Source organism: Xenopus tropicalis, chromosome 9, assembly GCF_000004195.4.
Source record: "Xenopus tropicalis strain Nigerian chromosome 9, UCB_Xtro_10.0, whole genome shotgun sequence".
NCBI lineage: Eukaryota > Metazoa > Chordata > Amphibia > Anura > Pipidae > Xenopus > Xenopus tropicalis.
This window is the reverse complement of record NC_030685.2, coordinates 76,324,166-76,340,498: the sequence shown is the minus strand read 5'-3', so window position 1 is coordinate 76,340,498 and position 16,333 is coordinate 76,324,166. Positions and strand designations below refer to the sequence as shown.

The 16,333-nt window shown below is 40.7% G+C and overlaps 1 protein-coding gene across 1 annotated transcript; it reads left to right on the top strand.

Annotated features, from left to right (window-relative positions):
• Positions 1–4: 4 nt before the first annotated feature.
• LOC108648817 (protein mono-ADP-ribosyltransferase PARP15-like) lies at positions 5–14,480 on the top strand. The gene is made up of 11 exons (XM_031893881.1): positions 5–119; positions 2,429–2,491; positions 2,704–2,880; positions 3,981–4,153; positions 5,175–5,295; positions 6,482–6,544; positions 6,633–6,809; positions 8,642–8,773; positions 9,490–9,635; positions 10,981–11,155; positions 11,963–14,480. The coding sequence occupies exons 1-11, from the start codon at positions 5–7 to the stop codon at positions 12,250–12,252; spliced, it is 1,632 nt and encodes a 543-aa protein (XP_031749741.1). The 3' UTR covers positions 12,253–14,480.
• The last annotated feature ends 1,853 nt before the right edge of the window (positions 14,481–16,333 follow it).

The window sequence follows — 16,333 nt, the reverse complement described above, 5'->3', positions numbered from 1 at the left end:
CGGCATGAGTCAGCTGGTGATATGTGATGTACCCGTGCAATTAAAACAAGGGGACATAGCAAAGGAAGTCGGAGATGCCATAGTAAATGTGAATAATAATACACTGAACCAGAACTTTGGTAAGTATGTCAGTTTGGTTAACAAACCACATTAACCAGCCGTATAACTACAATTCAATTAAACATTGTCCCAATAAATACTCTTAAGAAAGGAAGTTTATTTTCTTTCTTAGAGACCGCAAGCACTTTTGGAAGCAAAGAGTTATCATTGATATTGCACAAGTCCCAGTTCTTTAGTGCATCAGAACCAGTGGACTTTTTTAATAGCATTTCAATAACTGGCTGATATTTCAATTTAATTAATTATTATTGCCAACAAGGTGTTGTAATTGGCCTCCCTTATACAGACACAATTTACTTATTAACCAATTGGCTGATACATTATATAGCTTTAAGAAGGGGTTGGATGGCTTTTTAGCAAGTGAAGGAATACAGGGGTAGGAGAGATAGCTCTCAGTACAAGTGAGGGAATACAGGGGTAGGAGAGATAGCTCTCAGTACAAGTGAGGGAATACAGGGGTAGGGGAGATAGCTCTCAGTACAAGTGAGGGAATACAGGGGTAGGAGAGATAGCTCTCAGTACAAGTGAGGGAATACAGGGGTAGGGGGATAGCTCTCAGTACAAGTGAGGGAATACAGGGGTATGGGAGATAGCTCTCAGTACAAGTGAGGGAATACAGGGGTAGGGGGGATAGCTCTCAGTACAAGTGAGGGAATACAGGGGTAGGGGGGATAGCTCTCAGTACAAGTGAGGGAATACAGGGGTATGGGAGATAGCTCTCAGTACAAGTGAGGGAATACAGGGGTATGGGAGATAGCTCTCAGTACAAGTGAGGGAATACAGGGGTAGGGGGGATAGCTCTCAGTACAAGTGAGGGAATACAGGGGTAGGGGAGATAGCTCTCAGTACAATTGAGGGAATACAGGGGTAGGGGAGATAGCTCTCAGTACAAGTGAGGGAATACAGGGGTAGGGGAGATAGCTCTCAGTACAAGTGAGGGAATACAGGGGTAGGGGGGATAGCTCTCAGTACAAGTGAGGGAATACAGGGGTAGGGGGGATAGCTCTCAGTACAAGTGAGGGAATACAGGGGTAGGGGAGATAGCTCTCAGTACAAGTGAGGGAATACAGGGGTAGGGGAGATAGCTCTCAGTACAACTTGTAGATTGTAAGCTCTTTTGGGCAGGGCCCTCTTCACCTCTTGTATCGGTTATTGATTGCTTTATATGTTACTCTGTATGTCCAATGTATGTAACCCACTTATTGTACAGCGCTGCGGAATATGTTGGCGCTTTATAAATAAATGTTAATGTAATGTAATGTAAAAAGTGAGGGAATACAGGGGTAGGGGGGATAGCTCTCAGTACAAGTGAGGGAATACAGGGGTGGGGGAGATAGCTCTCAGTACAAGTGAGGGAATACAGGGGTAGGGGGGATAGCTCTCAGTACAAGTGAGGGAATACAGGGGTATGGGAGATAGCTCTCAGTACAAGTGAGGGAATACAGGGGTAGGGGGGATAGCTCTCAGTACAAGTGAGGGAATACAGGGGTAGGGGGGATAGCTCTCAGTACAAGTGAGGGAATACAGGGGTAGGGGGGATAGCTCTCAGTACAAGTGAGGGAATACAGGGGTAGGGGAGATAGCTCTCAGTACAAGTGAGGGAATACAGGGGTATGGGAGATAGCTCTCAGTACAAGTGAGGGAATACAGGGTTATGGGAGATAGCTCTTAGTACTAGTTGACCCAGGGACTGGTCCGATTGCCATCTTGGAGTCAGGAAGGAATTTTTTCCCTCTGCGGCAAATTAGAGAGGCTTCAGATGGGGTTTTTTGCCTTCCTCTGGATCAACTACCAGTTAGGCAGGTTATATATAGGCATTATGGCTGAACTTGATGGACATATGTTTTTTTTCAACCTAACTTGTTACTATGTTACAAACACTAATGCCAATAAGGACCAATAAGGTTGCTCCCTACCTACCTTCTAGAATTGGGGTCTAGGCAGTATCTTATTGGAATAGCCTCCTGACAGCCTTTCAACTTTTTTACTCAGCATGCTGAGTGATTTACCCCATGTGGGGGCCATTAGTAGTGTAGCTTGTTCCTAAGATGTCTGGCCATTACTACCTGAAAATGGCAAGAGAAAGCCACTGGGCCCTATGGGAACATTCCAAATGCATTGGCTAGATTGCACTAAACTAAACTGGTAACAAAAATATTTACTAGTATCTATTAAAGTCATCATGGTCTGTCAGGGCCTGGGCACGGCAGCCCCAGGGACTTCCACGATGGGTGTATCAGACAAACAAACACAAGGAACATAATTATAGTCATCACGGTTGTATTTTACTTTCATTTTCTTTTAACAGGGGTGTGCCAAGCCATTCTAGCAGCCGCTGGGAAGTCAGTCGTACAGGAATGCCAGGCATTAGGTATGAATGGCTAGAACTGTTTTACAATTCCTGGATTGTTAAAGAGCCGCAAAGGACTCTTGTTTGTGTTTCATATCCAATGATACTGTATACAGTAACTGATAAGCTTATTATACTAAGTGGGCAGCATGGTGGTGGTGCAGTTATAAGCATCGCAACTCTGGGGTCCGACAACAGTGGTGTCTCATTCAAGGCTGCTGTGTTTATTTCAGCCAAAAAAACTCATGGTGATGTGGTTGTAACCGGAGCTGGAGACCTGAAATGCAAAAAAATCATTCATGTTATTAATGCAACGCAGCCAGATAAGATTGTTGGCAGTGTGAAGGCGGCGCTCAAAGAATGTGACCAACATAAAATGGCAACTGTGTCTTTTCCGGCACTCGGAACAGGTAAGTGCTGTCACTTGTATGAAGCTGCTAATGTAGAACCAATAAATGGGACTTTATTTAACTGTTTGCTTCATTTTCCTAATAATATTTATACTCACTGGACGCAGTGCAAGGGTGAAAATGGACCTAAATTTGGATCATTGATAGGGCAAAGGACCATGGGGAGATTAGTCTCCTGTGGTTAATCTTGGCTATTGCAGGAGACTAAACACCCACTCATATGCCTTCCTACCAGCGATTCACTTTATTTATCACCCACGGTAGCCGAGATTAACCGGGGGCAGCGAATTTCCCCTAAATGCCTTCCCACCGGCAATAAAGTGAATTGCCAGTGGGAAGGTATTTGGGTTGCTTCATTTTCCAAAGTCACTTGAAGTTTCCTGAAGAAGAAGAGTCAATTTGGCAGTGACTAGCATGGCTTTGCCTTTGCACCTATTCACTGTGACTGCGACACAAGGTTCTTTACCTGTTTTTGACCAGGTGATCAGGTACAGGGCTGTCTCTGCACTCTTCTTGTGGAGTCAAAACAGAGTGCAAATGAAGAGTGCATAAAAATGCTTGTGCCAAACGGGATTTGTTGCAAGCCCTGCAAGCACTGGAGTCCTGCCTGTTGATAAAACCCACGTATACTCTTGTCTATGAAGATACTTCCAAACAAATGCATAGGCCTGTGGTGGCCAAATGGTAGATATGGTTGTGCCAGTAGAAACAACTGTTCCCAATATTTCTACATTGTGATTATTTATGCAGTAAGTAGCAGGTAGGGCCTTATGGCTTAGCTGAATTCCAAGAAGACTGCTCTTCACTTGAAAAGTCTGTGCTGCTCTGGCTTAGGTTCCCACATTGGTTATAGTAACCTACCAGTAGTACAGACAATGTACTCGGCATTGACAAAAGAAGAGTTGGTAACCTATGGACTTGGTTGGGTCTGTCCATCTGGAGATCCATAGACCAGAGGTGGCTCTTTAAGTATATTTAAGCCCCATCCTGTCTAGGGTATCCAAAAAGATATTATGGAATATATTCAGATAATTATAAAAGTATTAAAATAAGACAAACTCACGAAATGTATCATTTACCATAAATCTGAATTATTACAGGTGCTGCCAATTTAGACACTCTGACCTCCACAGATGCCATCTTTACCGGCATTGAGCAATACTTATCAGAGTCCAAGGAATCCTGCATTACACAAATTTCTATTGTGGTTCTTACTCAGGAAGCCTACGACCAGTTTTTGCTGTTTTTCCAAATGAAAATTTCCAGTCTCCAGGTAAATACAGCTATTTAGCTCGTGCTGTGAATTCTATTGGAAAAGAGAAGCCCCAGGGTTCATATCTGGGTTCCAGAATGTAAAATCATTAGCTTTCAGTGAGTCCCGTGTGAAAGCAATACTGTCATGGGAAAACATGGTTTTTTACAAAACCCATCAGTTAAAAGAGCTTCTCCAGCAGAATTCTGCATTGTAATCTGTTTTTCAAAAACACAAACAGATTTTTCTTATATTTAATTTTGAAATTCCCATGAGGCTAGCCATATTCTTCATTTCCCAGGGTGCCACAGCCATGTGACCTGTGCTCTGATAAACTTCAGTCACACTTTACTGCTGCGCTGCAAGTTGGAGTGATATCCCCCCCCCCTTTAGTCACACAATGGGAAGGGAGCAAGATAGCAGCTCCCAGTAGGTATCAGAATAGCACTCAATAGTAAGAAATCCAAGTCCGGCTTGGGACTCCTCCAGTTACATGGGAGTAGGAGAAACAATAGGTTAGCTGAAAGCAGTTCTAATGTGTAGCGCTGGCTCCTTCTGAAAGCTCAGACTCAGGCACACTTTACTGCTGCGCTGCAAGTTGAAGTGATATCCCCCCCCTCACCCCCAGCAGCCGATCAGCAGAACAATGGGAAGGGAGCAAGATAGCAGCTCCCAGTAGGTATCAGAATAGCACTCAATAGTAAGAAATCCAAGTCCGGCTTGGGACTCCTCCAGTTACATGGGAGTAGGAGAAACAATAGGTTAGCGGAAAGCAATTCTAATGTGTAGCACTGGCTCCTTCTGAAAGCACACAATTCATTTGAAATTGAAGGAGGAAAAAACCTCCAAAACTCATGAATTCATACGCATGTGCACAGGGTGGCATTTTTTGATGAGCCTTAACACAAGGTTGCTTTGAATTAGGTTTTCTTTCTTTAAGCAACTTGGTATATTTGGGTCTACATTCCCTTCATTGGGGCCAACCTTTACATGTGACTTTGCCTGTAATGTGTGCAAATTAATTTCCTATGTTTCATTTTAGAAAAGCGATTTTCACCTCACGATACATGGGAAATATGTAGAATTAATTAAGGGCGACATCACTGATCAAGTTGTTGGCTGTATAATCAATGTGACAAATGAAACTCTGGACCAAAGTCGTGGTAAATATGAATGAAAGAAATGTATTAATGCTTTCAGTAATCTTGCCCAACTGGGCATCTAGCAAACTGTCAGCTTTCCCCCATTGGGGGCTCAGTCTGAAGTTGCTTGGTACAAACAATATTCACAATTAATTTAGAAATCAAATACAGGTATAGGATCCCTTATCCAGAAACCCGTTAGCCAGAAAGTTACGGAAAGGCCATCTCCCATAGACTCCATTATAAGTAAATAATTTTAATTTTTAAAAATGATTTCCTTTTTCTCTGTAATAATAAAACAGTACCTGTACTTGATCCCAACTAAGATATAATTACCCCTTATTGGGGGCAGAACAGCCCTATTGGGTTTATTTCATGGTTAAATGATTCCCTTTTCTCTGTAATAATAAAACAGTACCTGTACTTGATCCCAACTAAGATATAATTACCCCTTATTGGGGGCAGAACAGCCCTATTGGGTTTATTTCATGGTTAAATGATTCCCTTTTCTCTGTAATAATAAAACAGTACCTGTCCTTGATCCCAACTAAGATATAATTACCCCTTATTGGGGGCAGAACAGCCCTATTGGGTTTATTTTATGGTTAAATGATTCCCTTTTCTCTGTAATAATAAAGCAGTACCTGTACTTGATCCCAACTAAGATATAATTACCCCTTATTGGGGGCAGAACAGCCCTATTGGGTTTATTTAATGGTTAAATGATTCCCTTTTCTCTGTAATAATAAAACAGTACCTGTACTTGATCCCAACTAAGATATAATTACCCCTTATTGGGGGCAGAACAGTCCTATTGGGTTTAATTACTGTTTAAATAATTTATTTAGTAGACTTAAGGTAGTTGATCCAACTTATGGAAAGACCCATTATCTTACCTGTATATATATTTTTTGTAATAGATATTATTTATTCACCTCATGACAAATTTGCCCTAAAAAATCCATACAAGTCACAGAACTACCCAGTGGGCAACCAGCAGTGACACTGTGACCCAGGGACTTTAGGGGACCTTCTAGGCAGGGTGATTTATGTGTCTTCTAATGCAGAAGATGAGCCCAGACCAATACATTCCACTGGATCTTACACCAAAATGACTATACACAGAAGAGTTTCCCACAGAAGGTCAAACTATCCCAGATATTTCCATGATATTGCCCAACCAACTCTTATTTGCATTCATTTGTAGGTGTTTCGGGAGCTATATTATCAAAAGCTGGAAAGACTGTTGAACAGGAATGCAAACAGAATGGTACGTCCTTTTAAAAAAAGTTTTGAAAAAAGGTTTCATTTTACATAAAATATTGCTGAGTTTTTCAAAATATCTTACCCGTATCCAGGTAAATTACCTCCCAATGGAATCGCAGTTACAAGTGGTGGAAATCTCAAATGCAAGAAAATCATGCACCTGGTTGGTCCAGCAACATTGAATTTAATTGTTTCTTTCCTTGAACAAGTCCTACAAGAATGCAGCCAACGTTCCTTCAGGACCATAGCACTGCCTGCCATTGGAACAGGTGAGAATGGGATTTCCCTATAATATCTGTCATATTGGCTCTATCTTCTAATGACCCTCTTTTATATTCTTGAGCTTTTACCTGTTGAGACAAACCTGGGAACTCTCTATGATATTTGTGTAAAAGACTGGGCAAGCTACTTATAAGTGCAGTGCTTCCACCTAATGCTTCCCAGGGCTTTACCTTAGGGATAGGGTTGGACTGGGTCACCAGGAAAAAACCCGGTGGGCCCCACTGGCCCAGACCCGATCCCTGCCGGGCGCTCCCTCGAGCTGCCTGTCTCCTTCCCCCGAAGGGCTGAAGGTAAGTTTCATTTGCGCACACTTGAGGGGTCGGACGGGTGGTGGGGTGTGTGTGAAGGCCACGATGGGGGCCCCTGAGGCACTCCCCCAGTCAACCCAGCTTAGGGAGCACTACTACATGTACAATTACTAAAACACCAAAATTATATTGAAAACTTTAGCCAACAAAATAAAATATAAAAAATTTTCTGGACCCCTGTCCCATGAAATCATTGGTCACCTATGTTTTGCACAAAATAACAGGTCACTCATGATTTCATGTGAATTGCATGTTGCCCCTCTATAGCTGTGGGGTCTGCTTCCTCTATAGCAGGGGTCCCCAACCTTTCTTACTCGGGAACCACAGTCAAATATAAAAAGACTTGGAGAGCAACACAAGCACCATAAAAGTTCATGGAGGTGCCAAATAAGGGCTGTGATTGGCTATTAGGCAGCCTCTATGCACACTATCAGCTTATAGGGGGCTTTATTTGAGAGTAAATCTTGTTTTTATTCAACCAAAACTTGCCCCCAAGTCAGGAATTCAAAAATAACTCCCTGGTTTGGGGGCACTGAGAGGGAGGGGGGTTGGGGAGCAACATGTTGCCCCTGAGCCACTGGTTGGGGATCACTGTTGTAAAGTTAGGCCACTATTGCAAGCAAAAATAGTGAAACTGTGAAATTTTTAACATATTTAATTCTACAGTAGCATATACATTGCCCTCCATTGTTAGAGAAGCTCATTCCCCTCTATGCTACAACTGTTCTTTATTGGGAAAAATGGCTCCCACGTTGCCAGTTTCTTCCAACCTTAGTCTCCAGACAGCTTATTAGATAGATGGGGGGGTGGCGATAGTGCGGGCACCGATCTTGTGAAAAATATGGGGACGCATGATAATGTTTTTATTTTTTCTTCATTTTTTAACTGCACTTTACCGTCTTACAGGAATAGCTCGTATTGACCCCAAAAATTCAGCTGAAGAAATACTGAAAGGCATACGAACCTATTTTGAGAAAGTCACAGCCTCCAGTCTCCTCCAGATCTATATAATCGCCTACGATGATCATGTTTTTCAGTCCTTCTCAGAAGTGTTTAAATCACAAGATCCTAAGATAAAGGTAAATATAACATAATAATGATAAATCCATTGCTTTCTTACGTCTGGTATATGTTAAAGCACATTAAACAACCAACGACCAGAGGCCCTGTGTGTGTGTGTGGGGGGGGGGGTCACAATTTTACACTCTATTTACCATAATCACATCAAGCCCTCAGATTTATTTCCTTTCTAAAAAACTTTAGCAGAAAAAAACACACACACAAAAAACAGATGTGAACCCCAAAATCATTTAATGTATCCAAGGGCCATTTCAGCTTGATGTCAATAAATGACATCCAGGTTGCTTGGGTGGGGGCACACAAAATTATTAGGGGACAGTATAATAAATGCCACATGTTTTCATTTTTTTCTTAGAAAGATGAGGAAGAAGATGAAGAAGAAAAGGAAGAAGAAGAAGAAGAAGAAGAAGAAGAAGAAGAAGAAGAAGAAGAGGAAGAAGAAGATGAGGAAGAAGAGGAAGAAGAAGAGGAAGAAGAAGATGAGGAAGAAGACGAGGAAGAAGAAATAGTTCTGTCTTTCTCAGAAGAAGAAACTACAGATTTGTCATTGTGCCAAATGCAAGGTAATTATTCAATTTATTTGCTGTTCTTCCTTTAGAAACAAAGCTTCATTCACATTGCACGTGCAAGTTTTAAGCACTGAAATAGATGGAAAATCAAGTGCATTTTCTTACCAACTTGCCAAAAGCCTGCTCAGTCTGCACTGACGCAAGGGAACCATGGAAGGATCATGAGTTTGGACAGGGGGTAGTTCTATCATTCCACTAGCGGGTTTGTGCCTATAGCAGCTACTGATTGCATGGAATGCCGGAAATGTGTATGGACAGGGCAGTAAGGATAGGGCTAGCTGCACCTCCTGTCTCTGCTCCCTTTACTGAGCCCTGGATTTTTTATCCATAGATATATAGATGGATAGATAGATAGATAGATAGATAGATAAATAGATAGATAGATAGATAGATAGATGGATGATAGGACTCTCTGGACCTGTGTCAAAAAGTCAAATAGTTTTTAATGGTTCAAAAATCAACGTTTTGGTCACATATTTAGACCTTTATCAAGATATATGACCAAAACATTGATTTTTGCACCAAGAAAAATTATTTGATTTTTTTGGCACTGAGTCTTTTGTGGTGGATGTAGTTGATAAACTATTACCCAGCACCCAGGGAGCTAATAATATTTTTTAGGGTTGAGTGCCTTTTTGCTATGTAGATAGATAGATAGATAGATAGATGCCATATTGTTGCAATATTATTCATACTCTTACCCTTTTTAGCTAAAATTGATGCTCCAGCCACATGGAGTGACATGGGCAATAAACATCATATGATCTATGAGCTGAAAAAAGACTCTGAGGAATATCGAACCATTGAGAAGGGTTTCCTTTCTTCAGTCGGGAATAGCACCACTGAAGTGATAAAGGTATGAAAAAGGGATGGGTTGGACATAGATTTTTCATAACAAGAAATGGGGAGGGCATAATGGATAAAAGATACCGGCAATCACAGAGCATGTTACCAAGCACACATAATAAACTCAATACTTTGACTTCCGTTACTATATATGCAGAACTACTCTGCCTTTCAGGGACCAGTAGAAGGATATTAAATTCATTTTTAAATTATTGTTATGGCCTGCACTCCATGGGTTACAGGGCTGACACCTATCTGAGAGTGTAATTGATTCCAATGCATTTCTGTAGAGATAATGCTGAATCAAATCTGATTAACTGCATGTAACTCACCAGTGGCACCATAGATATATGAATTCGGCTGTAACTTTACAGATTGTGCTTATCCTTCTGACCATTGCAGCTGGACCTCATGGTAGGCTTGGGTTCAGTAGTATTGAAACAATGAAACAGAAATAGTCTGAAGCTGTTATAAATACACAAGACTAGTTACAAGGTTCCTATTTTAAATAAACTGCATAGTGAGAAATCTATCTAGTATTTGTAAAATAAGAAGGAAGTCATGGATAATGGGAAATACATCTAATAATCTGTCTAAAGCTTCTTAATGACAGAGGTATTCACTCCTAATTATCCCCTTTATTGCAAGCCTTTGCCTGTCACTAATTATGACCTTCCTCTCATGGAGTTTATTTATTGCTCTTTCTATCCACATATACCAAAAATGGGGTGATCATTAACCAGTTTGGTTACTCCATCACCTGAACTGGCTTTTCCAACCTAACTGAACACAGCCTCTATTATTCTGCACATCTGCTCTTTCATAGAACATTCTGGGAGAAACATACGTACCCACCAGTCACTGTGCCTCTCTCTTTTTCTATGTAAAACCTGGCAAGTTTCTTTAGAAGTCAATAGAAGATGCATTTTCAAAAAAAATGAACAATTAAGCTTTTTAATGTATAAAATTGTGGAAAAATATTGAGTTTGAGATTTTTTGGGAGATGAAATATTGAAAATAACTCTAATTTCGAAAATGAGTTCATTGGCCTTCCCATGTAGAACACCTTTAATAGAGCAGCAAATATTCCTGGGCATCATAAAGACCAGCCTAAGGGAAGTGTATACCAGATAATGATTGGTACGACCCTAAACCAGTTCATTCCTTTCTCTTTATTCATCTGCTTGGGGAAATTGACCCAGGTATCCAGGGATAATTGTTACTTCACCATCAGCTGCACATATATCAAACCACCCAAACTCTCCCAAGTCACACAGGCTTAGGGAAATAAAACATCTAAAGAATTTCTACAAACAGATTTGTCAGATAACAGGTTTAATATTTATTTTTTCAAGATTGAAAGAAATCAGAATTTAAAGTTATGGAGAAGCTACTCGGTTAAAAGGGATTCTGTTCAGGCCCAGTACCCAAACCAGGAAAATGAAATGGATCTCTATCATGGAACTACCAATGAAACGGCAAAGAAGATCAGTATGCATGGATTTAACCGGAGTTTCTTTGGGAAAAATGGTAATTTATCTTTCTGCCGAGGAAGAGTTTACTCAGATATAGCCCTTTCTTGTAATGGAAAATGATTTAATTCTTCTTTTGGTCAAAAGGTACCCATAGACATTGAGATCTACTCTACATTCTGCCCCCCAGGCACTGGGCCACACCAGCTGGATCTAATTATTGGCTTTAGGGCCAAAGGTGTAATCATCCTGTGGATCATATATGTTGGCCAACTTAGTCTTGAGGGGCCAAGTCCAAAGCTTCTGACAGCCCATGTTTGGGCAACTATAGGATTCTAGCTGACTTTGTAGTAGCAGATTAGCCATGATATTCAGCCTTACTTACAGCTACTTTACAACCCTGTACCCAAGAACAGGTAGAGGGATATTTATAAAGCTGTGTAAAATATTTATTACAGAAAAGCAAAAGTGGGGTTAAATAGACGGTGTATTTATAATTGTATTTTATGGCAATTTATGTAATTTTTTTATACTTTTTTTGGATAAATTGTCAGGGATGTAAATTAAGTCACAAGAAGTAACAGCAAGGTTAGTATACTGTATATGCCATTGCAGAACAGATCAAAGCGGAAACCAAAACAATAAAAGTTGTGGCCACGCAAAAGATCAATGGAGTCTAAAATAAGCCTGAAACCTATTAACAGTTTCAAAGAACGGAAGGAGGAAAATAATTCTACACTTATATCATTATTTTCATTTGACAAGGTTATTAATTCATTTTACTTTGCAAAACATAAGTTTACTGAGTTGTATTTACAAAAGAAATGTCAATTACAAATACTGAACTCCATTTATTTTTCACCAGCTGTATGTTACGGGAAAGGAACATATTTTGCTAAAAACGCCTGGTATTCTTCTCAAGATCAATATGCAGAGAAGGACAAAGATGGGTACAAACATGTCTTCCGGGCAAAAGTAATAACTGGAAAATGGTGTTTGGGGCAAGATAACTATGTGGAGCCACCACCAATCTCTTCAGATTCAGACGTCATTTACAACAGCGCAGTTAATAATGTTAATAATCCAGAAATCTTCGTAATTTTCTGTGATGATGGCGCCTACCCTGAATACTTGATAACATTTAAACAAGGTTGATAAAAATCAACGCGCCCGCATTGCACTGTCACTTTACAGCCTTAATACTCATAATCATGAACTTATGTAATTATTAGCAAGAATAATTGTTGCACTGTACCATATTCTATCACCAGCAATGAGCTTGTAGTTAAAGAAGAACATTTCAAGCTGCAGGTAATGTTATTGATAAAGAAAGGAATTAATGTAAAGCATTAAAAGCCAATAGAAGTTGCAAAGTCAGGCTTCTAACCTGATGTCAAGGCAGACCAGCTCAGGGTCAGACCCCGTTACCTGCCCCACAAGCCAGCTGCCCCCAGTCACCACCGCTCCCTGCTCCTCTGCCCGGCGTTCTGCTGTGGAATGAATGGCCATCCTACATTTTTAAGAGAGAAATGAGTAGAGTAGTGGAGAAGGAGCAGTGGTGGCTGGGGGTGAAGCAGGAGCGGAGAGCGTCGGTGGCTGGGTGTTGGGCCCTTGAGTCAGGTACCCAGTGGGCCCCAGGTACCCCAGTCTGACTCTGGAGTTTATATGCTGGGTAACTCCGGCAGACAGTGCCTTCCATAGCTGCAGAAACACAAAGGAGCAGATTTATCAAAATGTGAGTTTAAAGCTTAAACTTAAAACATAAACATAAAAACGCATCCACATTCTGTTCATTCCTATGGGATTTTTATTTATCAATGGGTGAAAGTTAGAATTCACCATTTGATTAATGCACTCTTAAAAATCCAATTGGAATGAATAGAAAGTGGGTGAAGGGGGCCCAAAGGGTAATAACCATTAATAACTATACAAACGCACAGGAACAAGCAGGGAATATTGGATCCAGGCAAGGACTAAGGATCAGGCATGGGATCCAGAACCAGTGGAGCTTCATAATTAAGCAATAGACTAGAGCTAATGACTAGTGATGAGCAAAATTTTTCAGTATGGATTCAATGCAAAATGCCACATTTCACCACTGCCACATTTTTTTGTAAAACTGCTGCAAAAAACACAGTGAGCACAGTGAAGATGAACAAATGCTTCCATATTTTACTTCAATAGCCTTAAGGCCAGGGTACTAATCTGGATAATGCCTGACAACTACAGGGACCAATCAGGTTGGTTACCAGAGCTGGTGCAAACTTGCAACTTTTCTTGATTATCATTTGGGGGGGGGGGGGTAAGGTATCAATACTGCCAATGTTATGTAACCCATATTCATTTCATGTGTTTACAAAATTAGCTGTCGACTCTAACTGCCATTCAGTGTGCCTCTATGTAAAGTTGGGCTCATATGGCCAAATTGTTATTATGCTATGACTTTTCTATTTAGCTATGGCCTTCTGATTCAAATCTCATCTGCCATATGACTTAAACTACCTGTAAACACCTGATTGGAGGATAGCTCAACCAATCAACAAGATGCATTATAGGCATACTGAAGTATGAACTTTTTAGCCAAACATTTATGTGCAACATTTTTATAATATAAACTTCTTGATGTGCTTATTAATGTTAGAAATGGAAGTGAAGCTTGGGCCCTATTTCTTAAGCAACAAAGCCACATTTTGCCCTTTGATGGTTTCTGTAATTCTTGAAATCCCCTATAATAGAACCCCCATTTTACATTATTCCAGGGGACCAAAAAATATGTTGTAAACATACTAAAACGTTTTTGGCTAAGTTGGACGGATGTCCAAACAACTGAAATGTTTGTAGCAAAATGTAATTTCATTCCCTTATTTCTGAGCAATTTCAATGACATGGGCCAGATTATTTTACAACACGTGTTGTTAATAGGCCCGTAGTTAAAGATACTCCTTCTCTATCGGTTGCCATTACCCATTTATATTTACTTGTTGCTTCAACTGCCAGAGAGTCTGTTGCACAATCATTTCCAATAGTTTATCTTCCCTGCTTCTGTCGTTTTTACATGTTTTTCCCCTGTATCTGTTCCAAAAGACTAATCCCTCTTTCCAACACTGGCTGTGTGTATAACCATTAATTTTTAATGTCCTATTGTTGTGGTTATTCTCAGGGTAGAAACAAAGACACATGTTTTAATGTTTTAATTAAACTTCAGACATTGATCCAAAAAATGACAAACTATATGCGTACATGAAAGGGACCTAACTGAGCCATACACTGTTGCACTGCACTGTTCCAATACTTTGCTTCCAGGAGATGAGAAGATGTACTGTATAACCTGTTATTTTATAACTGTATTTGTATTGTTTTCCTATTCAATAAAAATATGTTTAGTATGCATAATGTATGTTGCAAGCAAATTATTCCGGTAGGGTGGGAATGGAGGAACTTTGGCCATGTAGATGGCTGTAAGAGTAGGGAAAGGAGTCTCGCTTAGATAAAGAGCAAGTGAAAGAGTCCATGCTACGTAAGACAGAGATATCTGTGGGAGACTTAGCGGCTAGTCCTACCTGTTTATATACTGACCGCTCAGAAAGAAACATGCCATAAGCTGGGCAATATATATATATATATAGTGTTGAACTGGATAAAAGGCTGCAGAAGGCCTGAATGAAACACTGCCATTGTGGCTTAAGCCAATGTATTATTAAATAATGGCATTTTATTTTGGAGTAGTTTATCGGATTGCTGTCTGTATTCCTCTGAACATGTATAGTGTTTAATCAAGTTATACAAATACTGGCTGGACACATGTGTTCATATGTACTTGGTGCCTTAGCTTTGGTAAAATTTAGGGTGGCCATACATAACCTGGGGCCAAACCATTGAATTAAAACAGCGGGTATAGGTGCCATCGGATCAGGTACTGCATCAACGAGCAGATGCTGTCCCCAATCCAACGGAAAACTCAAACCTGCCCAATCAAGGTCTGGCCAATTTTAGGTCAGATCTCAGTCGGGTATGCCACGTGCCCGTACACGGATATCTGCCCGTATATGGCCACCTTTAGTGGTATAAATGTTGGACCCAAGTTAACAGTAATGCCGTCTGCTCAAATACAAACCATGTTTACATTGTACACAGAATTCCCTACAGCCCAAAGTGCACCCGTTAAATAATATACATATACTCCATACCCCAAAATTGTTTCATCCCAGACTATATAGAAATCACTTCTTCCATTATAGACCTTGTGCTTTGCCCCCACAGTGCCCTGTTTCCCCAAACCAAAAATTAATGTGCTCAAAAAATGCCCCAAAGCTATAATTCCAACTATGAAGTGCTCCACTGCCCACACTGTCATATTCAAGACCTTGCAACTTTTCCTAAGTAGTAGGCCCATATGAACCTCCGGCCTCCAGTTGAACAATTGCACCATTATCTCCCAACCCCCCAAAATATAGTGCCCTGGTGCCGTGACCCACAACCTATAATGCCTCCAATAAATGTCCCCATGACAGTGCTCTAAAGGGACAGGGAAAGTAAGGTTACATTACAGTACAAGCCTAGATCATATCACAACCAGCTGTGTATACTTCTGAGGTTAGGTCTTCCCAACCCTAATCCCAGCCCTAATCCAGTCTTTCACTTTCAGTGAAAGTGAAAGTCTAATATAAGAGAGCGGAGAGGCTGAGTCCATTACAGACCATCACTTGCCCGGACAGCTGGACCTTCCTCAGGTACAATATGTCGTCCTGTCTTTCTTTCCACACAGATTCATAACTAACACTGCAGTGTTGTATTTAGTAACTACATCTTAATTATGTGATACCGGTATATTCCTATCAGCAAGTGGGATAACTACAGTTTCTGGGTCCCAAAGCAAACGGATATTGGAACTGCCTGTTTGTGGATTTCCTACTGAGCCCCCTTTTCATGTTGGACTACCAGCAATGACAGGGTGTGTGTGCCTTATAGCTACCGATACAGTTACAGATAGGAAACATGATAGTAGTACCAATAGGTTGTTATTTTAAAATTCCCTTTTTTAGAAGCCCCTAAACTAATATTGCCAATAAAACCCCAACATACTAGATATGTAGTTACAGGAGAGCTGGAATGGGTATCAGGTCTGGGGAAGACACGATCCCCTATTTGCTGGGCTACAGATATACGGAGGAACACATTGGATCATGTAAACCCACAGCACCCAGAGATCAGGTGGTCCTGGGACTAAACAGTTAAG

Excerpts from the sequence above, each read along its gene's own strand:
- LOC108648817 (XM_031893881.1), top strand. The coding sequence starts at position 5 with ATGAGTCAGCTGGTGATATGTGATGTACCCGTGCAATTAAAACAAGGG. Across the intron at positions 5,296-6,481 it reads AACTCTGGACCAAAGTCGTG|GTGTTTCGGGAGCTATATTA; the intron begins GTAAATATGAAT and ends ATTCATTTGTAG. Across the intron at positions 11,156-11,962 it reads GAGTTTCTTTGGGAAAAATG|CTGTATGTTACGGGAAAGGA; the intron begins GTAATTTATCTT and ends ATTTTTCACCAG.